Raw genomic sequence first — 22,907 nt, 5'->3', positions numbered from 1 at the left:
ATTATATTACCCATCTATTTTAATGAACATAACTAACGTAACTTAAAGCGGTTTAACACCCAGCATTACAACTTTGCTTTAAAAGATTGCTTACAGCTTACAAACTATTATGCCAGATTTTTTTTTAAGCAGAAATTCACTGAATGGGTTAAACATGACATTTTAGTGTTGGATTTAACTAGGAATCCGCATCCGTTCTTATCTTTAGTTACAAAATGTATCTTTATTTGGAATACAAATAGACCTTTGAAAAGCCTGCCGGGGAAGCCCTCTTTGTTCTCTCAGAGAGGTGTTTGTTTGTTACATTGTAGATAGATACATTCGTAACTAAACAAGCAAGCACAGAGGAGGATTTCTAGCTAAATGCAGCACTAAAATGTCATGTTTAATCCATTCAGTGAATTTCTGCTAAAAAAAAAATCTGGCATAATAGTTTATAAGCTGTAAGCAATCTTTTAAAGCAAAGTTGAAATGCTGGGTGTTAGACCACTTTAATGACAGTATGTTTGTTTAGGCTGAAGTTCCTCTTTAAGACACAACTAAACCCAAAACTGAATAAGACAATTGGTAGAAAAAGACTCCTGCACCTGAGCTATTTATATAAAATATATACTAAAGAAATTAAGCTATAAATAACTCAGGCGCAGGTGTCTTTTTCTACTTATTGTTGGCAATTTTTATGGGTGAAGGAACACTATCCCATCTCTCTTTGCAGCCCAACTCTATTTGCATTGCATTGTATTGCTCAGTACTGCAATCTTTTATATGTAAAATTGAAGACAATTGTTTTTCCCAAAAATGTTTTATTCATTTTCCAACAAACGAATTATAGCACTAGTGTCAAAATTATGTATTTTCTGGCCAGCCTTAAAATGCAAGGCTTTGACCATGTATGAAAGTTATAATCTCACGACCCACCCCACCGATGTTACTGCCCTACTCTGCATAGGGTCACATTCTTAATTCCAGACATCCTGGAGTACCCATCGATTGCTCTGTGGCATACCAGGTCGTGTATTTGAAAGGGGTCATTCGTTGTTGTAGATATGAGCTTGCCATCTTTTTAAGTAGGAACGGCTTCCATTTTTTGAAGAACTATTTGTGGCCTTTATCCTTGTGCATAAACGCACCTAGTTTGTCATCAAATGTTTTAGCACTTCTTTCAAGTCCGGTGGGGTCTTACATATCCATTGATTAAAATTACTTTTGCACTCTATTGGCCCGTACACACTGATGACATCGCTGGGCCAAAGCTGTATAGAAGCATAGCCAACCTGTAGGCTGACTATGTGCTTTGCTGCAATGCGGGGAGGTGGAGGGCTGACGGAATGGTGCAGAGACGCGCGGGTGGGGCATGGACAAAGTAATCACCCGTGGCTTGGCTAATATGATCCGCCTGGCAGATGGCTTGTAGAGCTTGTCGGGACTGCTGTACACAAGCTGGATTATCGGCTCATGCCACCCCAACCAACATTAAAGCATGCGTGTTTACGGGGCTTAGAGAAGAGGGAGACCTAGTGGTAAGCTACCATATTTACAATACCAGTTGCCTGTCAGTCCTGCTGATCTTTCTGGTCAGTAGGGTCTAAATCACACACACCTGAAATAAGCATGCAGCTAATCTTGTCAGATTTTCTCATAGACATCGGATCTGCATGCTTGTTCAGAGTCTATGGCTTAACGTATAAGAAGCAGAGGATTATCAGGACAGCCAGGCAATATGCATTATTTAAAAGGAAGCAAACATGTCAGCCCCCATATCGCTCTCACCTCGGGTCCCTCTTTAATACGTTTTTTACCACTTTCATGTAGTAGAAAAACCAACATACACAATCTGGTCATAGTGGAGGTAGTAAAATTAGCCAGTGATTAAAGAGACACTTTTTTTTACATATATATTTTTTTTTTTATTAACTCCTCTTCTGCATCAACTTCTAAGCTGATTCGCCGCATCCCCGTGGCAGCACGAGTGATTTATTGCCCAGAAATAGCCCTGCAAAGTTCCAGGGCTCACAGATTTTTCTTCCTGGCAGAGCTTTGCGCAGTAGCTCTCCCTCCTCTCCAGTCAATCTCCACCCTCTGTCTTCTTTCACTGAGAGGGGCGGGGAGAGGCGAAGATTGACTGGATAGGAGGCAGAACTACTGCGCAAAGCTCTGCAGGGCTATTTCGGGGCAATAAATCACTCGTTCTGCCGCGGGGATGCGGTGAACCCGCTTAGAATTTAATGCTGAAGAGGACTTTATAAGAAAAGAAGGTAAAAAAAGAGACTTCAGTTTCTCTTTAAAATTGGATGCGTGTATGCACCCTAAAGCCTGGTATACACCTTCAATTGTGATTGGCCAATTTTACCACCTCCATGTAGTATGAGGGCCAACAGATAAAGGATACTTTGAGCAGATTGTGTAGATAAACCCCCATACTACATGGGCATGGTAAGATTGGTCAATCCTAATTGCAAGTGTGTATCAGGCTTAAAAGGTGAGACTTTGCAATAGTGTTTGACTTTATGTGGATCCCATTGCCTATTGCAAAGTAAGAGGCAAAGTGAACACCAGTTAGTGCATTGCATGAGCTGTGAGCTTCCACTGTCCTAGCTGTGCATAAAGCAGGGATACTCTTTGTTGCAGGAATTATGACTCCATATTTCTGCTCTGCATCTCCTCTGCAGTACAAGGACGCAGGCCCAGACACCGCAGACTATTACAGCCACAAATGAGATGTCTAATGCTTTGCTATCTCTTATCTAATACAAGTTTAGGGTAATGACCTGCGATATTGTGCTATAATGAAGCAATGAATCAGATTTATAGATTCTCTTTTTTTTCAGATGTTCATTTGGAGCTGGTTAAGTGTACATTGTAATTTATCCAAGCTTTTTACCTGCTAACCGAATGTGAAGTGGAGGGAAATGCTGTAAACCATCTAAAATTATTAATCAAAAAATAAATGCAGTAATCCAAAGTTTTTGGCATTCAATTAGCATACAGCACCGTAGAACATTATTACATATAATTTACATCACATACTGCTTAAACAAAAGTATTACAGGAAAAAAAAGCATTGCAAATGAAAAAGGAAAGGATTATAACAGAATCTCTCTGCAATACAAACTTGCAATATAAATAATAAAAAAACAGGTTTCTGAATGACTGCGCTGGGTCTCCACAACCTCAAGTGTCTCATTTCTCTATACACCAACCTCAGTGCAGATCATCTACTCTATTTTACAGAAAAACATGATGAACCAGAGAAAGCCCCGGTGCTTAAGAGACCTACATTTGGAAGTTTAATTTCCCTTACAAACCAATAAAAATGGACAAACTTGCTGAGTATGCTCGTTATTAGTAGAATAGACAGAAACAGTAATGACTCCACTGATGAGATGATAGCTATGGAAGCTCTGTGCATACAAACAAGAAGTTAATGTGCAGGCACCAAAGGGACAGCATTGGACTGAGCGCTTGCACTCTTAAGGTAGCCATAGATCAGAAGATTGTGAGCAGATTCAACAAATAACAAATTTATCTCTAATCGAAGTTGATTAGTTAGAGATTCGCATCTTTGTTGAAGCTGCCCATATACTGCAGGCCAATTTTCAGCCGATTTCAGCACGAAATCTCCAGGGAATCGTCAGAGCCCGCCGAGTCCACCCCGCCGCTGCCCTCTAATGTATAAATGTGCCCCCCATGAGTGAATTTATACATTACCAGTCCTGTGTCAGCCTCCGCGTGGTGTCCGTCCGTCTCCAGTTGGCTCTTCTATCAGCTGCATAGACGCTGGCAGCAGCGGCGCATATGGTGTGACGTCACACGCTATGCGTCAGTGGGGTTTACAGAGTTGACAGAAGAGCTGCCCGGAGGTTTCAGAGACGGGCACCAAGTGGAAGCTGATAAAGGACAGGTAATGTATAAATGCACTCATGGGGGGCACATTTATACATAAGGGGGTAGCGGCTGGGATTTCAGCGCTCATTCCGAAATCAGCTGCCGCACACCCGATCAACAAACATCAGCCCGACATCTTGCATCAGGCGCGATCGATTAATGCAACCAATTTCAGTCCAAAATTGGTTGCATTGTTAGTCGGGCCTGCACTTAGCAGCACCGATTTCCAATAATCGAATTGGCTGCCAAAGTCGACAGATGTATGGGTACCTTTAAAACTCTGTCGCTGAATATTTTGGGCTAGGCAATGGAATGCAAATATTGCTCAGGGTTGTCAATCAAGGTTGGGCTTTGACAACAACAGGTAGGATTAAAGGGAATCTGAAGCAAAAGGTATATGGAGGCTGCCATATTTAGTTCCCTTAAAGTAAATCTGAAGCGATTTTAAAAACAGATACTTACCCAAGGAGAGGAAAGGCTCTGGGTCCTAAAGAGCCTTACCGCTCTCCTCACGGTCCCCTCGTTCCCCCACAGGCTTTTCCATTCAGATCTCCTACCATGTGAGACTTCCAAAGTTGAGAGACTGAGTGCTCCCAAAGACAGGCAGCTCTGTACTGCGCATGCGCAAGTATGTGATAGAGCGAGCGCTCACGCAGTGTTGAGCAGCCCGTGTGCTTTCTAAGACTTCCCAAGCCAACCAAATTGGAAGAGAGCAGTCTACAACCGATCGGTCATAGACTGCTAACAGGGGAGCCTGCGGGCGAATGTGGGGACCATGAGGAGAACAGCAAGGCTCTACAGGACCCAGAGTATTCCCTCTCCTAAAGGTGGCCACTAACAGTCCAATTTCTAGCAAAAAAAATTGTTCAAGCAATCAGAAATTCTGGTTGGATTGGTTGTACATGTCCATTGATGGGCACAATCAATTATGAACGATTATAAAAATAGTTGTCTGATTGGATTTTGGTCAAACCAAAATTTGGATTTTCTTATTGGTTGTGATAGATAGGAAGCAAGGATTGGTTCGTTGATGCTGTAGTAAGCGATTTTTCTTCTGATCAGAATTATCTGACCGCTTGAATGATTTTTGCTAGAAATTGGAACATTAGTGGCCACCTTTAAGTAAGTATCTGTTTTTTTTTTTTTGTTTTTAATTTCGCTTCACTCTCTTTAAGCAATACCAGTTGCCTGGCAGTGCTGCTGATCCTCCATGTTACAAAGTGGACGTTACACCACTCCTCAGCGCTTATGTTTTTACCTATGCCAATTTTCACATTATTTTATGCAACTTTTACATACATCTAGCATAACTGACAATCATTACATAGGAAATGGATGCATGGTGCGAACATTTTTTTAAGATTGAAATGGACTACATAAAACGCATTCAATGGAAACCGTTCCATTGAAATTGTATTGCTTTAGTATTAATACAAATTTTTGCAATGCAAATTCTTACTCAGAGGAAATGGACCCTAATGTTTCTTTTAAGAACAAGGAGTACAGCATGACCCACAAAACAGCACAACACAAAAAAAAGCCAAATCTTATACATCATAATTAATTGAAACAAAAATAATCAATGAACAAGCAGAATAAAATCATTGAAAATTTTCATAGGAAAGCATCACTGCATGATGCTCCGATAACAGTCACAAACAGATAGAGTAGCACAATATAATACTGCATCATTATGGTTCAAGAGAGTATAAACTCAGAAAAAATAAATACATGCATCAGTGAAAATAAACCACATGGGAGTGAAATCCTACTTCCCATAATACAGGAATGTTGAACTCCGGTCCTTAATGGCCGAGGTCCTCAAGATGAGAAGATCCACACTGTCTAAAATGAGTTTATTTAAAGCTCTTTAAAAACTGACAGAAGCATAAAAATCAGTGTGCGCCGGGTCATCATGGCGTTTCGGATTAAACATCCTTCTTCAAATAACTCCAGTACACACTGCATACAGTCCACTTTGTAACGTGCGTCATGATGACCCGGCTGATTTCTATGCTTCTGTCAGGTTCTAAAGAAACTAATTTAAGACTCTGCAGATTTTCTCATTATGTATATTGGATCCCTGTGACTCCAGGGGTGATCACGGCAGTTCAGCATCCATAGGTGCGGTTGTAGCTGGTAAAATTCCTGGCCGAGGTACGCACACATTTTTGGCACAGTTCAAATTAATTGATGGAACTGATTCAGGAAAGGTGCCACTCATCAAGCAGAACACATTTCTGCATTTTTCAGTCCATCCTAAACAGTGACATGGATATTGCCCTCCAGGACTGGAGTTCACCACCTGAGTTGTGTGATAGGAGCAGAATACTAGGTGAAGTGCACAGTGAGACCCATATGAAGAGGGTCAAAGAAAGCATATTTAGCCTGCTTCAATGAGGCATCTGACTTCCTGCCCGGATGTGCAAAACCAAAGTGGTCAACCCCCCCCATACATTACACCTGCATTGTTATAGCAAATACTGATTCCTCAGGACCTTGTGACTAGTTATAGCAAATGCTGATTCCTCAAGGCATCATGATAACAAGAAAAACATTAGCTGGAAGTTATCTTTACATTGTCTGTTATTCACAATTATTACCAATGACCGAATGGTAATATTTAACTTCAGAGAGCTGATCTGGCTTCATTGTGAAGATGAGTAAGAACATATTTCCCCATTGTGAAAAAAAAAATGGCCATAGTTTTTGTGTTATTTTAAAGAGACACTGAAGCGAAAAAAAAAAAAATATGATATAGTGAATTGGTTGTGTACTATGAATAATTACTAGAAGATTAGCAGCAAAGAAAATATTCTCATACTTTTATTTTCAGGTATATAGTGTTTTTTCTAACATTGCATCATTCTATAAAGGTGCCCATACACTCGTCAGATTGGCAGCAGATAGATAAGAAATGCATCTGATGATCTATCTGATGCGTTTTTAGAACATTTTTTACCAGGATAGAATTCCAATAGATTTCAGTTTGAAATCTATTGAAATTCGATCTGATGGCATTTTTTTGCCATCAGATTTCCATTAAGGCCAATGCAAACTGATAAGCAATCTCATCAGATCGACCTAAATTTTCCACCCTGCAAGTTCGATGGAAATCCATCGAAATCGATCGAAATCGGCCGTCGATCGGTCGATTGGCCAACCGATTTGCGATCGATCGATCGATCGGGCCAGAAAATCGGCTGAGTGTATGGGCTGCTTAATATGTGCAGATTACACAACATTCAGCATTCAAAATGAGTCTTTCAGAGCAGTCTGAAGTAATGACATCTCCTCTGGCAGAGGAAAAGTAAATAGTCCAGGAACAGTTGAGATAATAAAAGTCAGATAACAGCCCTCTCCATGACTAACTTAGTCGGAGAGCTTAATGGCTTGTTTGCATAGAGATAACAACTGGAGTTTCAACTCTTCCTGTACTGGAAACAATTAGACTGATGTATCTGATCTTAATGTTTTATTTCTTAGCTGTACTACACATAAAAATCATAATATCATCATTTTTTTTTTTTGCTTCAGTGTCTCTTTAAATGTTGTAATTTGTCTTTCTCTAGATGCAAAAGGTACTGAAATTCACTAGAGGCTGAGCTTAGAGGAGTCTTTTGTATAACCTTGCAACAAAATGAATGCATACCTTTGTATTTCCTAGAAATTCTTTGTATTCCTTTAATAGTTTCTGATTTCTAAATAGATCTGTGAAAAGAAAGAAAAAACAAAGAGTCAACATAAAGCTAACTTTTCAGAATAAACAACAGGGTAGACTTGCGTGAAGAAAAGTGGTTCTGAAAGACACAAATTAGTGTAAGGCAAGTAACAGTGCTTGTCAAACTCAGAAAGGAAACCAACAATTAATCAGTTTTCTACTTGACAGACAAGTGTGTGTGCAGATAACAGCCTACAATTTTAGTCTTGGGAGAAATGGACAACATCAACTGGCAGTTTCAGAAGTTTCAGTAAAAGCACTTAAAGTGCACCTGAACTCTTGCACAGGACAGAAGGAAAACATATAGTAATGCACCCTGTATGTATTTTGAGAGTTAAGCATGTTTCATTCCCACTCATCTGTAACTAAGCACAAGTTGCAATTTGATCCATCAGCTGTGTCAGCTGCCTGCCACAGCATAGAGTTAATTGGCAAACACAGGATGTTAATATTAGGTCTGCTTCCATGAAAGCAGGAAGTAAACAAACTGCAGATTTATTGCAGGATTTGTATCAGCTGTAACAAAGATGTTTTTCTTTAAAAGGTTATTAAACTGTTGCGTATCTTTTGGAGCAGAGAAGATGTTCTGCGTTCAGGTCCGCTTTAAGTCTAATATGGTAAAAAGGAAAAAACAGGATTGTGTAGACAAGTTTGTGTATGTATGGTTATGTATACACATGTGAGCGCATGTATATGTGCATGATTCACATACTGGTGGTATGGGTGCTTCAATCACTTATAAATGCCTCCTCTAGTCATTATTCAGGATTGTCTAATCTAGGGCAAAAAAGAAGTTTCACTGTGTCACCCAATGTAGCTTAGTTTTCCCGTGTAAAGGACAAATGCAGCAAGAGGTACGTGGAAGCTGCCATATTTATTTCCTTTTAAACAATACCAGTTGCCCAGCAGTCCTGCTGATCTATTTGGCTGCAGTAGTGGCTGAATCACACCAGAAACAAGCATGCGGCCAATCTTGTCAGATCTGATAAAAATGACAAAAAAAAACACACCTGATCTGCTGCATGCTTGTTCAGGGTCTATGGCTAAAAGTATTAGAAGCAGAGGATGAGCAGGTTCGCCATGCAGCTGGTATTGCTTAACCACTTAAGGACTGCAGTCTTAAAAGCCCTTAAGGACCAGAAACTTTTTTTCCATTCAGACCACTGCAGCTTGAGGTGCTAGAATTCCAGGATAGTATAAATACCCCCCAAATTACCCCATTTTGGAAAGAAGACATCCCAAAGTATTCACTAAGAGGCATGGTGAGTTCATAGAAGATTTTATATTTTGTCACAAGTTAGCGGAAAATCTGAGGGTGTGGGCTGGTAATTGGGTACCCGAAAGGGGCAGATTAGGGTCTGATCTGATGGGTAGCAGTGACAGGTGGTGACAGGGGGTGACTGATGGCTGATTTATGGGTGATCAGAGGGGAGAACAGATGTAAATAATGCACTGAGAAGGTGATCAGGGCGAACACGGTAAATCCAGCGCTGGACACTTGGGCGCAGCAGCGCAGGAGACTTGGGTGCAGCCGGCGCCACCATAGGCCGTAATAGGAACTACGGCTATCGCAGGCACAGGGAGTAACTTCAGCGCCGTCAGAAGACGGACCTGAAGTTGCTTTTAAAACAATAATTCGGCTTCCAGCAATTGCTGGAAGCCGAATTATTTCATTTCCCCACTATCCATGTCGGCCTGGAGGGGGAATAGTAATTAACACGGACCGGACTTGTGCGGCAGCAGGATCAGTCATATGCTGGCTGCGTCCTGCGCCCAAGTCTCCGGCGCCGTTCTCTCTCGTACGCGATCAGGGGGGGTCTGAGGATGTGGGCGGGTAATTGGGTGCCCGCAAGGGGCAAATTAGGGTCTGATTTGATGGGTAGCAGTGACAGGGGGTGATTGACAGGTGATCAGTGGGTGATTACAGGGGAGAATAGAGGTATACAGTACACAGGGGGCAGTTTAGGACCTAATCTAAAATATGGCATGGACAGATAGTGACAGGGAGTGATTGATGGGTGATTGGGTGAAAACAGTGGTCCCTCCGTGATCGGGGGGGTCTGAGGGGTGCTGTGGGTGATCAGGGGGCAGGGGGGCAAGATCAGTGTGTGTGTGCTTTCAAATACACAGCTGCCTCCTACCCTGATGGTCCCTCGGTCCTGGGGGTGGCACTTTGCCGACGCCCATAGGTAGTGGGCGGTCAGCAAGTTGTTAAAAGGAAATAAATATGGCAGCCTCCACATACCTCTCCCTACAGTTGTCCTTTAAAATTGACACCAAAAAACAGTTATTGGTTAATTCCTTCCCCCCCATGGCCTCTCTTGCAGAACTCAGAAGATGAAGATCTAACCTACTAAAGGTGGCCATACACTATTTGACTTGGTAGCCGATCCACCATCCGATTTGATAATTATTATTGAATCAGATGGCGGTGCAACCAATTTTGGACTGAAATTGGTTGCATAGATAGCAAACTTTTTTTTTATCACTTGCTGTGCATAAAAGAAGAAAGGGACTTCAGACAGTTTCTTACTAGGACTAGAACTATATGTACCTATGTTTATCTCATCATATCACTTCAGAAATGCTTGAAGTTCAAAGTTGAAAATGCATATAGAAAAACACTACACTTTTTTTTTTTACAAGCCAGGTAAAGAAAAATGTGTTCTACTGTTGGACACATAATACCCCATGTAACGGTCGGCCATTGGGATACTGTACAAACCAACTCACTTTCTTTATATGCAATCTCCTCTTCTTTCCGTAACTTCCTCTCCCTGAATATGGCTTCAGGACTGCCCCAAACTTCCAGAGCCCTGTGAAAACAGTTGGGTTGGTAATAAGTTGGTTAAAAGGTTACACAAGACAAAATGAACACCAAAGTACCAATAATATCCACACTAGAGAAAAGGATTAGAGAAAAAGTGTTATCTGCTATCTAATAACATCATTCTGATAAGATACCAAATTACCATGTCAACCCGACGCCTTGTACGCTATGACGCGGCCGCGTCATGTCCAGGGGTGTGCTTGTTAATTTGGGAGTTGCCGGACGGGGTTTAAAAGCGTCTCTTACGCGTTCTTACTCTGCCTCTCTCTGAAGCGGGTTGAGCCCGCATGATGCATTAAGGCGGCGGCTGTGTTCCTTAGCGTCCTCCCATCTCACACGTAGGTCACTTCTTCTCTTTGACTTGCTGCTATTTGTAGTACCCTCTTTTGTGGTTCTTATCCTTTGATTTACATTTGACCTGCTGCTATTTGTAGTACCTTCTTTTGTGCTCCTTATCTTTGGATTTACACTATATATCTGGGGTTGCATTTTTATGTCCCAGTCTTGCTATATAATTTGGATATAAAACATTTTTTTGCACATTGCACTTTACTTTAGGTCGAACATATTGGGGGTCTCTCTGTTACCTATATTATTCACCTCTTGGTTATTTTGAGTGTGAGGACTTTGTTATCATATGTTGAATATACTATTATATAATGATTTACCCACATTGTACACCGCTGCTATCACCTTCTGGTGACTTTTAATCATGTTTTTATTGTTGTTGTTTTCATCAAATAAAGAACTTTGTATTTTTGAATAATTGGAGTGGTTTGGTGCTGTATATTGGGAACCTTTTTCTCTTTGTTGTTTATGTACATTGCATACCCAATTAGCACATTCCTCCTCCCCATTAAATACAAGTGTTATTCATAAGGTGGTGCTTATCCTCCTATTTTGCTTTAAACTAAGTTACCAAATTCATGCAGTAAAAGATTCATTTAAAACGTAACTGTAATGAAATATAGAATGTAATACATTTTTTAGGATACTAATTTTTACCTTATATTATCCTCATTTCAATGTTAGAAATTCTTTTTATATTCTAAAGGAAACCTTAAAAAACAAAAACAAAAAAAAAAGCTTTCATTTACCTGGGGCTTTCCCCAGCCCCCTGCAGATGTCCTGTGCCTGCGCCATCTCAAACCTATCCCGCGTACCCCCGCAGGCAGCTAGTTTATTCCCAGTCGGTCAATTTCAAAGAGTGTACAGGATAGTTGGGAAGGATGATGTTAGGACACAGAGATTTGATGAAGTGCAAATGAAAGTTATACATAGAGGTTATCCTGAGGAAATAGTGAAACGGAATAGAGTTTTGGAAGGTGGTGAGAACAGGATGAGGGACAGAAATGACAGTCAGAGGCTACCTTTTTGTTACCAAAGTGATAATATAGTCAAGATCATTAACCACTTAGCAACTTCTGCCACGCTTTTCTACGTCCTTATTTACAAACACCTATAAACACATAAATATTTGGTTCTGCTGTCTATTTTTAGAAAACTGAGTACGTATAGCACCATCTTGTGGCCAAAAAGTAAAACTACTTCCAAATACACCATTATTCATTTACCATAGGAACATTAAGCACATTTTCATTATTTTTGAAACTCCTTCACCCCTCACCCAAAATAAAATATTATCGCCATACTTTGTACTAGGGACACAAGTTAAACATTGTAAAAACCGGGACAAATTGGCAAATAAAATGTGTCTGTTTTATCTACAATAGCACAATTTATTTTTAAACTACAATGGCTGAAAGCTGAGAAATGGTGATTTTTTTCATTTTTTTCTTCTTCTTCCCTGTCAAATCAGTATAAAATAATATAATTCTTAGCATAAAGTACTGCCCAAAGAAAGCCTAGTTTTTCCCGTAAAAAATAATGTATAGATCATTTCAGTGTTATAATTAGTGATAAAGTTATTACCGAATGAATGGGAAGAGCTTTTGAAGGGGAAAAAAACCTGTGGTAGAGAAGTGGTTAAACGCTACTGGTATCTTCTTGCTGATAGCTTCCCTGATATTCCACAATTTAACAATCCCCCTATGATCTCCTATAAAAAAGAGCCGAATTTGAGAGACCAGTTGGTCCGCGCTGATTTGAGGAGTTATAATAGAGGGAGTCAGTCAAAATCTAATCGCATGGGTACATTCCAGTGTATGAATTGGGTCCACTGTAGTTCTGTAATCAAGGGCCAGTATATTGGGCTTCCTGACTTGGGTACTAAGTTTAACATATGTGATTGTTTCACGTGTGATTCATCGTACGTAGTTTATGCATTAAAGTGCCCCTGTGGCCTGTTATATGTTGGGCAGACGACCCCAAAAAAAAACAAAAAAACCGGATATCTTCCCACAAACATGCGATTAGAGAATCTTTGACTTATCAGGCAGTGGCCTTTCATTTTAAAACAAGCCAATCATCAAGTCAGCCAGTTGAGATATATGATTATAGAACATGTTGGCCCTTTAAAGGGGCACTATGGCGAAAAATTGTAAAACTTATAATATGTGCAAACACAGACAAATAAGAAGTACGTTTTTTTCCAGAGTAAAATGAGCCATAAATTACTCTTCTTCTATGTTGCTGTCACTTACAGTATGTATTAGAAGTCTGACAGAAGTGACAGGTTTTGGACTAGTCCATCTCTTCATAGGGGATTCTCATCAAGGCTTGTATTCTTTATAAAGATATTCCCTAAAAAGGATTTAAATAATAATGCTGGCCAGCTTCCCTGCTCGCTACACAGTTTTTTGGCAGTTGGACAGAGCAACTGTCATTCACTAAGTGCTTTTGAAAATAAATAAATCCCTGAGAATCCCCTATGAAGAGATGGACTAGTCCAAAACCTGTCGCTTTTGTCAGATTTCTACTACCTACTGTAAGTGATGGCAACATAGGAGAAAAGTAAATGATGGCTCATTTTACTCTGGAAAAAACATACTTCTTATTTGTTTATGATTGCACATATTTCAAATTTTACAATTTTTCGCCATAATGCCCATTTAAGGAGAGGAGGTGACAGGATTAAAAAATAACTATACAGAGAGGCATTCTGGATCAAGAGACTTGATACAATGGAACCTCGTGGTCTAAATCGAGAGTTGGATTTATTGCCCTTTATTTTATTTCTGTCTCTGGCTCCACATGCTTCTTTGTATCTGTGGATGGGTCACCATATATAGCAGTGGTCCTCAAACGAAGGCCCGCGGGCCGAATGTGGCCCCCTGAGGATTTTTTACCGGCCCCCACTCACAAAATGTATTATTTATAGATGTGATCAGCTACATCTTTAAATATTGTTGGTACGCATATAGAACAGCAGTTCTGGCGCCACCCATCCACATGGAAGCCAGAAAGCAGTAATTTGCTGTTTTCCAATCAAATTCCACATCAGGTGACACTGCTGTCCACTGCAGGTTGTCACCTGGGTATGCTTCAATGTCTGGCCTGCAAAGACTTCTACATCATTTTATGTATACTCCGGCCCCCCAGCAGTCTGAAGTATGTTGACCCGGCCCTCGACCCAAAACGTTTGGGGACCCCTGATATATAGGGTCCTTCATTTAACTATGATCTGATGATAGATGTAATGATGACTGTGTCTCTTCAAATATTACTCTAGCAGCATGTATGGATAATGTCATTTATTATTTTATCTTTAATGTAGTATGTATTTTGTCCCTCCAGCCTTGTTCAAAACTCTCTAGTGAGTTCACACCAGTATATTCAGCCACTGCATAGTTACATGTGTCTTTAGACACGTATTTTTGTTTACATAGGGAGGTCATCCTCCTATTGGTTGGTGCTATCCAGGCACGCCTCCCTTCCATCTGCAGTTGTGAGCGGCGGAGTCCGCCGCTCCCACTAGCTGTAGTCAGAGCAACGTGGTTGGCGCCGCCCTCTCCAAGTTACGTAGGCATGTTCCCCATCAGGTCCGCCAGGCTGGCGGCCTGCAGGGTGTGACAGCCTTACGTGTCCTGACACTGAGGCGTTCCTGTGTGGCGCGGTCATAGGTGAGTGTGGGTTTCCATTTTCAAACGTACCTATTGTAAGCAACTAGTATAGTTCCCCACTAGGTCCGCTCTGAGGATGGACTGTAGGATTGGCTGATGTAAGAGAATCATTCTGATTGGTTGCTTTGCTACTATGCTCTGTATATGAAGTGATTTGATGTCTAACAGCTCAGCTTGATAAAGGGGCGGCTGCCCTGAAACGTTGTAATGACAGCTGTTGATCGCCAATAAAAGAGCTATATTTATCCAGATGGTGCCAGTTTCATCCCTTCATCTTGATTAGTAAGCCAGTGTGCGGCTGGTTCAACTGTGGCACGTCTTGTGTGCATGTGAGGAGTGCTCCACTACAAGCACAAGGGATTTAATTCAGCATTATGGCAGCACCCAAATAGCCGCAGCTGTCTGACCCTGACGCTCCTGCTGGGAACTACTTTATTTCGCCAGGAGCGGTCGCAGAAAAGAACAAGCAATTCTATGTAGGACTGAAAATGTCAGTTTTGATTTTCAATACATTCTGTTTATATTGAGTCCAACTTATTGAAAACAAATCTGTTGGAGTATGGGTTGATTATCTGAGGTGTCTATAATACTAGTTCCCAGCTGCATAACTGATAGGCCCACATTATGACATACGGTGTGAAAAAGTTTTTTCTAATTTTCACTTACTTTGCCTCTACATCTGATCTGAGAAACACAGTAAAAGATTCCGTGTCATCATGCGGACTCCTCCGTCTAATCTTCCGCAGAGGTTCTAGGTCACTAGGATAAAAAAGGAAAAAAAAACAAAGAAAAACAAGCAGATAAAGACGATCAAAGGTTCACCCAGGTTCATACAGCAGCATGACTACTGCTTAGTCTGTGGTTACTTACAAAAGGTCATCAAATAAAGAAACGCATAAGAAAACGGCTGTAATCTACAGACCGCTCAACAATACTTATTACTCTGAAAACATACTCTGAATACAAAGGAAATGTCCACTTTTATTAACATATCAATCCCTTCAGTTAGATTTAATATATGAAAATATTACCTCAGCGTGCTAACTTTGCTTTTAGATAAATATATATATAAAATATGTCCATTCTACAGGTTTTCTCACAAAGGGCCAATCATATGCAATTCACTTTTTCACCTGAGTTTTCTCCTAGGAGATCATTTTTCATCTTCGATTTAAAATAACTTTCCAGTACTTTTCAACTAAAAAAGTACCAAAAAGTAGGTGAAAAAGTACTTTCAATGTTATTTTGAGCATTTTCTTGGTTGCTGGTGGCATTAAAAGGCATTTTATTGACAAGTTTAAAATTATCACCTAGGAGAAAACTCAGGTGAAAAAGTGAATTGCATATGGCCCAAAATGTCAGAGGAATGTTTCAGTCTGCTGCTACTAAATTACAGTACTCAGTTAGCCCAGGTGTGTAAACAGCATAATGCAAATTAGGGCGGTACGGTGGGGTAGTGAATAGCACTCTCGCCTTGCAGTGCACAGATTTTGTATATGCTCTCCAGGTCTGCGTGGGTTTCCTCACTTCACTCTGGTGTCCTCCCATACTCCAAAAACATACAGATAGGTTAGTTGGCTTCCCCCAAAAAGGACGATGGACATGAGTTTGGTAGGGATTACACTGAGTCCCTCTGAGAGAAAGTTAGTGCTATATACACAGTACAGCGCTGCAGAAGATGTCAGCACTATATAAAATGTAAATGCTAACAATTATTTCTGGGCACTATCAGCTCCAATTAGAAAGAAAAGATGCACAATAACATGTTTTTCCATGAAAGGAGAAAATAGTAGCTATGATTTGATGGTACAGTCTAACTGGAGAATTTTATTATACTTGCTTTGTAAAGTCAACGAAATAAAAAAAAAAAATGTGCTCACAAAAAAGTTTTAAAATTACTTAAAAATGTTCCATTATTTGATCACAATAGACCAGGGGTGTCAATCCCAATCACATAAGGGGGCAAAATTTAAAACAGTCTAAGTAGCAGGCTAAGATTTAACATTTATTGAACAATCTCAAACTAAGTGGTATAACTATAGTGACCATGGGGGCCAGCTCCTCCCCCTTCTGCAGAGTAGTGCAGTGGAGCAGTGTAACATTTAACGGCTTCAGTACTGCTTTGAGACTCCTCTGATCATTCTGACAGCCACATGCTCTATGCTGCATACCTCTGGCTCCTGAGGCATATCATGTGATCAGGAGAAGTATGGAAGCATAGAGCGTGTGACTGCCAGGAAGAACAAGAGGCATTGCTGGAGCAGGTAAATAATACACTGCTCATCTGCACTACTCTGTTATGTGATGGTGTCAGGAAGGGGATCCCAGTAGAGTGTCCCATGCTAATTTTGCTGGGGATGCCCCGTGGGTTTTGTTTGTGCACCCAACTCAAACTGACAATGTTTCATTCAGAATCACTGGCACTGGTCTGCCCCTCTGGATAGGAAGGCAGTGTACTGATTAATGTTTACAGTGATGCACATTTGAAGCTCTGGGGGGGGGGGGGGGCACATAAAATGGCAAGGAGGGCCACATTCAGCGCGCGAGCATTGTGTATGACACCTGTGCAATAGACTATAAAACAATGACATTAATTGATCATGTCTCAAATTATGCTTCAATTGTTACGTGTCAAAGTGGCTGGATAGTGTACACGTTAAGGGCTCTGCCTCTGACACGGGAGACCAGGGTTTGAATCTCGGCTCTTCCTGTTCAGTAAGCCTGCACCTATTCAGCAAGGAGCCCTTGGGCAAGTCTCCCTAACACTGCTTCTGCCTACTGAGCATGCTCTAGTAGCTGCAGCTCTGGCGCTTTGAGTCCGCCAGGAGAAAAGCACCAGAGATTATTTGTCTTGTATTTAAATAAAGCATGATCGCATCTTAACTTGTGCTGCCAGCATAGCAGGCATACGGCAGCATAGACCCTACAAAGTGTTACAGAGAATTTCTAAATATACACTTCACATTCGCAGGAACCACTGATCATACCTGGGTTTAAGGCAGAATTCATTCATTGCTCGGACCGCTGTGATGAAGTTATTCTTCATGTATTTTGCTCCATAGTCTCTTTTCTTAAGAACGGCTTTAACTGGAAGCGTTAAAATACAGAGAAATACATTTCATTTAAGTGAGAGCTGGCAACCTGTGACATGCCAGTATTACAAAACGGCAAAAATCAATAACACAATTACACTGCATTACTGAGAAAGGTCACTTTTTAAGGGGCGGTTCACACTGGCACACTGTTAGTCTACTCCTCAATCTCTTTCCATTGGCTGACGCCCATAGCTACTGTGAGCCAAGCACAGTAATCTCTGTTTACCAAAGGGAAAGGACGGCTCTGGTTTAAGGGGCCAGAACCGTCCAGGCCCGTAAGGGTTAATGATAAATTGGTTTGAATCCTTAAACTCAGTAAGAGAGTTTCTTAAGGTGTTTTTTTATATCACGTTTCCCTTGGTTTGGAACTGGGGATCAGATCAATGGTGCTGGTGAAAAAAGTATAAATTGTAGTGATAAAATTAGTGTAATGAAGGGAGAGGTTAGTTTGGAAATCACATTCTGACTATTTTTTACCCATGACAAAATCATTTTCCTGTGCTTACATACAAAGGCTGGGATGTATACAACTGGCAATATACATAGCTTTACACAGTGTTCATTTTTAGGTGGGATAAGAGGCAGAGGGGGTTTGTAATGTGTTTTCATGAATGACAGTCCAGTCCTGCTAATCTGTTCATGTATGCATGAAAAATGATGCAACATGCAGCAGGGTTTTTTTCTGTTGTTGGCTGCTGATTGGTTAATGTAGTTTCATGATGTGGGATGTATGGATATGACCTTGCAGAGCAGTGAGAAGACAAGAAGTGTGGTTTGTTAGCAGAGGTCGTCCAGGGATCAGCCCGCTGAATAGCATGAGGATGTCCTTGCAGATGCGTGGGCTGCAATGTGGAAAAGATAAGAGTATGGCAATAATGAGGAGCCTCTGTCCAGCTTCATAGAAAGCAGGAGAAAATGTGATTTATTTATTTTTATTTCATTTTTTAAATGAGCCCTTTTTTGTTTTAGTGCAAATTTCAATTAACAAATATAGCGGTGTTCCCATTTTGTCACTGATTGCACACATAAAACTATAGTATATAAACTGGCTGTGAATCATGACAGATTTGTCTGTAGGTCAGCCCATTGGGCACTAGAGGCTTGCTCTTGGAAAATGATACTTCTCTATCTTCAACATTCCTAAGTGCAGTTGTATTTCCAAAGGAAAAACTATTTTTACTTACCCTGGGCTTCTTCCAACCCCTACAAGTTACATCCATCGCTGCAGATCCGGTCTTCTCCCGTCTCCCGCTGACAGCCTCTGAAGATCGCCGACCCCTGAATGGGTTGGCGTCTTCTGCCCTCATCACCAGGACCATACTGTAAAGTACATTCCCGATGACATGGGCGCACATCGGCGCTTGCGCAGAAGATGCTGACCCATACGGGGGTCGTTGATCTTCAGAGGCTGTCAGCAGGAGATGAAGGAAGAACAGAGCAGCGGCAAAAAACACACGCGACTTGTAGTGACTGGAAGAAGCCCCAAGTAAGTAAAAATACTTTTTGTTTTTTTTTAATCTCACCTCGGGAGTCCTTTAAGTTTGCAATATTTTTCATGACTTTGAAACACTTCTATGGCTGGGTTATTTCCAAATTTGCCCTGTAGGAGTAATTCTGATGCCCACTTTTCCAGTAAGGCTCCTGCTGGTCTGCTTCTTTTTTTACTTTCTAGGTGTCCACCACCTTTCCCTGCTGCTGCGAGTTCTCTACCCCCAGAGATGCCTGTCCAGCTTTTTCTAGTCACTGGCCACATGGGAAAGGTAAGAGAGCAGCAGGCCTTTCCATAGTGCAAAATACTACAAGTGGTAATCGTAAGGTGTTGAAGACATGCTGGAGAATGCTGCACAGGAGAGGAGAGTGTTACAGGAGCATTGAGGCACAAAACACCTACGTAGGAAAGAAGTAATGAACCAGCAACAGGTTAGCACCTTCCCGGGGAAGTAATATTTTTTCCTCACTGTACAGGTACATTTTATTGCCATGGAAAATGCTTTGTCTTTAACTACATTCATTACAATTTGAGATCCTCATACACTGCACTTAACCATGTTAGAAAGAAAGTGTAATAAAAGAAAATCACAAACCCTTGACATGGATGGGATCCAGAGGTGGGGGGCTCTTCTGTTCAGCTTTGCTTGGATCCTGACCTGTGAATAAAACATTCCACACATAAGATATTGAGCAATACACTTCACAGCAAAATTCTTGGGATTTCAAAGATTTCCAAGTGGTCATCCAATCTCTTCTACAGCAAGCTTCCAATAGTGTCACCATATAGCCAAATACCTTTATTTTGTACTGTGGACAGATCCAACATACTGGTTGTGCAGCACATAAACCCTCCACATTATTATTGTTATTTGGATTTATATAGCGCCAACATATTACACAGCGCTGTACAATACATAAGATTACAGACAATGGTAAAAGGGGTGACCGACAGCGCAATACAGGTAATAGACAATAGATACAACAATGCAGGCAATAAAAAGCAATAAGATACACAATACAATACATGTAGTATAATGCCAGATCATACACTGGAGTGGTAGTTCTAATAATACACGTCTACATATTCTGGGTAGGGTGTACAATCAAGTATGATACACAAGGGGAGAGGGCCCTGCCAAAGGCTTACAATCTAGGGAGGGGGTGGTGACAAAAGGAGAGGGGGGTATCTAGAAGTTCTCAGCAGAGAGAGTTGGGGCATATTGTTGCGTTGCACAAAATCAGCGCATAGCCACACAGAAACAATGATAGCCCTATGGGGCTTTCACACTGCAAGGCCTTCTGTCGAGCTAACGCAAGAGATGCTCTTGCAATACAGGATAACGCACTGACAGTGGGGCTTACTTTCGTGGTAATGTAATGGTGGCCACTAATGATCCAATCTTTTTCATCCAATCTTACCATTTCTATGTAATATAAGGGACTGTATAAATTAACTATTCAATATATTCACTTAATTTACCCTTATACTACATAGATTTGGTAAAATTGGATGAAAAATATTGGATCATTAGTGGCCACCATAAGCCTCATTGTACACTCGTGCCAATGCAATGACACATTTTATAATCCTTGCGATGCAAAGAACTATTGCATTACAACAGAAAGCAAGAAGTGTGAAAGAACCCTTAAATAAGGCACTGTGGTGACTGTAGTGTGCTATTGGAGTTCTGATTTCCTAGGAGACGCAGCACCCTCCCTTAACACTGGCAGAGGTGGGAAGGTAAGAGAATCTGCGATCATGTGATCAGTGCTTATATTTTTCCTTGGAGTACAAATGTTTTTTTTTTTGCAATGTAAAACCTAAGCAAAGACTATGCATTTTTAGAGATTAGATTTTAAAGTCAATAAAATATTTATTGAAATATCAATAAAGTGTAGTTTCAACACGCCTGTTATTGATCAATGTCGGCAGGAGCTGTACATGAGTGATTGCGGTATTGCCTTGTACTGCATTGGGCAGAGTGATCTATAATCGATAACTTCAGCTGAAATCTTGTATCTACTGGTGCAAGGTGGTAGACCAGCTAAAATATGCAAAATACTGATTGTATTATATGTGTGATTTAAGCCACGATTCACAAAGGGGTGTCTGCAGGCTTCAGGCAATTGATGTTTCGTGGGAAGTTCCTATGGTAGGAAGGGTCACCAATCCTCCAGGTTAATCAAATCAATCCATACATATTCCATAAGGAACTCAACCCTCAGCGGATTCTTATCCAACGATTTCCATTTATTTCAGTGTTGAATAGGTGTATACAGCATAGTGCAACCAGCACTCTGGTGAAGGTTGAGTTCATTATGGGATATGTATGGATTGATTTGATTTAAGCCACGTTCACACACTATATTTAACTAAGCTACGGTAAGAATATGTAGATGTCCTGCCTAAGTTAATGTCCAAAATGCCTGATATAAATGACAGCGACCCCCAAGTAAAAATGTTCCCCTACTTACCCCGCCCACCAGAAGACGCTCCATCATATGCAGAGGCGCCTTATTTGTGGCTACAAGCACTATTAGGCACTGCTATTTGGCCTGACGAAGTGGGTATGCACCCACAAAACGCGTTGCCAGTGCAATAAAATTCTATTAACACATGAATTTATCTTCATTAGGTAAGCCACCTCACTTTTTTTTCATTTTATTTGTATTTAATGCATTTTATCTTCTCTGGGTGCCCCCTTTACCCTAGGTTTAAGTTAAAATTCATCAATTCAGCCATGTTTTTTTTTTAGCACCTTGTACAGTACAGCACTTGCACGTAAAGTCTTGTCCCAGTAGCAGCCCCTCCTCTCTATGGTTGAAAGAGTGAGATCATTGATTAGTGGGGAGAGGGAGTGTTTTGAGGCGAAGGGGGTAGCAATATATTGTGCTGACCCTCCTAACCTTGTGATGACCCTTCTAACCATAGTTTTATATACAATTTACCTACCATGATCTCAATGCCTCTACTTTGGTGCATTATGTTGTGTGTGTTTTTGTGCCCCATTTAAGCTTTATACACCAATAAAGGTTACGTTTTAAACAGAGTCTTTAGAACCCAGTTCCCACCTAGGGATACATTTTCAGCACTTATTTCCCTGACACACCCTTGGATCTAGACATACAAACTCCATGCAGATAATGTACTGGTCGGTATTCAAACCAAACACCACCATAGACCACCATGCCACATAATTCTATTGAAATTCCTGCTACCCTAGCCTGACATTACATTTGGCTGACCAATTATTCCAGTCATATATATGCGAGTTTGTATGTTCTCCCCGTGTCTGCGTGGGTTTCCTCTGGGCACTCCAGTGTCCTCCCATACCCCAAAAACATACAGATTAGTTAATTGGCTTCCCCCTGAAACTGACCCTAAACTATGACACATACACTACATGATACATACATAGAAATATGATTATGGTAGGGATTAGATTGTGAGCCCCTTAGAGAAACAGTTAAGCGACAAGACAATATACTCTGAACAGCGCTGCAGAAGAGTCAGTTTTGCTCCCGATTAAAACTTAGTCAGAAAAGTGTCTGAGAAAAACACACGGAACAATTATAAACACACACATTAATCATAAGACGTCACACAGAAAACAGAAAACTTCTTAGGAAATGCTAACTACTAATGGATTTCAGGAAAATTAATATCCATTTGTTTTGTTAATGGTGGCAGATGTTTTTGTCTTATAAATCTTCTACGTGGGAGATGGAGCTTGAAGTAATGCTGTGCAGATATTCAGGATTTGCAATAAGCGACTATTTTCTTACCATAAACTACATTTTGACGTGGTCTGAATGAAAGAACAGCAATCATCTTGGAGAACCCTAACATTGGCATTACTTTA

At 40.8% G+C, this 22,907-nt stretch overlaps 1 protein-coding gene across 2 annotated transcripts in view; it reads right to left on the bottom strand.

The window, feature by feature from the left end:
* Positions 1–22,907, bottom strand: part of SLC30A9 (solute carrier family 30 member 9) — a 108,167-nt gene that overhangs the window by 47,652 nt on the left and 37,608 nt on the right. For both annotated transcript variants that reach the window (XM_068278512.1, XM_068278513.1), the window contains exons 3-7: positions 19,638–19,700; positions 17,446–17,545; positions 15,125–15,217; positions 10,340–10,422; positions 7,538–7,596 (exon numbers count right to left, since the gene is read on the bottom strand). In XM_068278512.1, the coding sequence (XP_068134613.1) occupies positions 7,538–7,596; positions 10,340–10,422; positions 15,125–15,217; positions 17,446–17,545; positions 19,638–19,700 (398 nt within the window). The remainder of the gene's footprint in view (positions 1–7,537; positions 7,597–10,339; positions 10,423–15,124; positions 15,218–17,445; positions 17,546–19,637; positions 19,701–22,907) is intronic.

The sequence above is a fragment of the Hyperolius riggenbachi genome, chromosome 1, assembly GCF_040937935.1.
Source record: "Hyperolius riggenbachi isolate aHypRig1 chromosome 1, aHypRig1.pri, whole genome shotgun sequence".
Taxonomy (NCBI): Eukaryota; Metazoa; Chordata; class Amphibia; order Anura; family Hyperoliidae; genus Hyperolius; species Hyperolius riggenbachi.
Note: the sequence above shows the minus strand (reverse complement) of the source record. Positions and strands in the feature narration are given on the sequence as shown.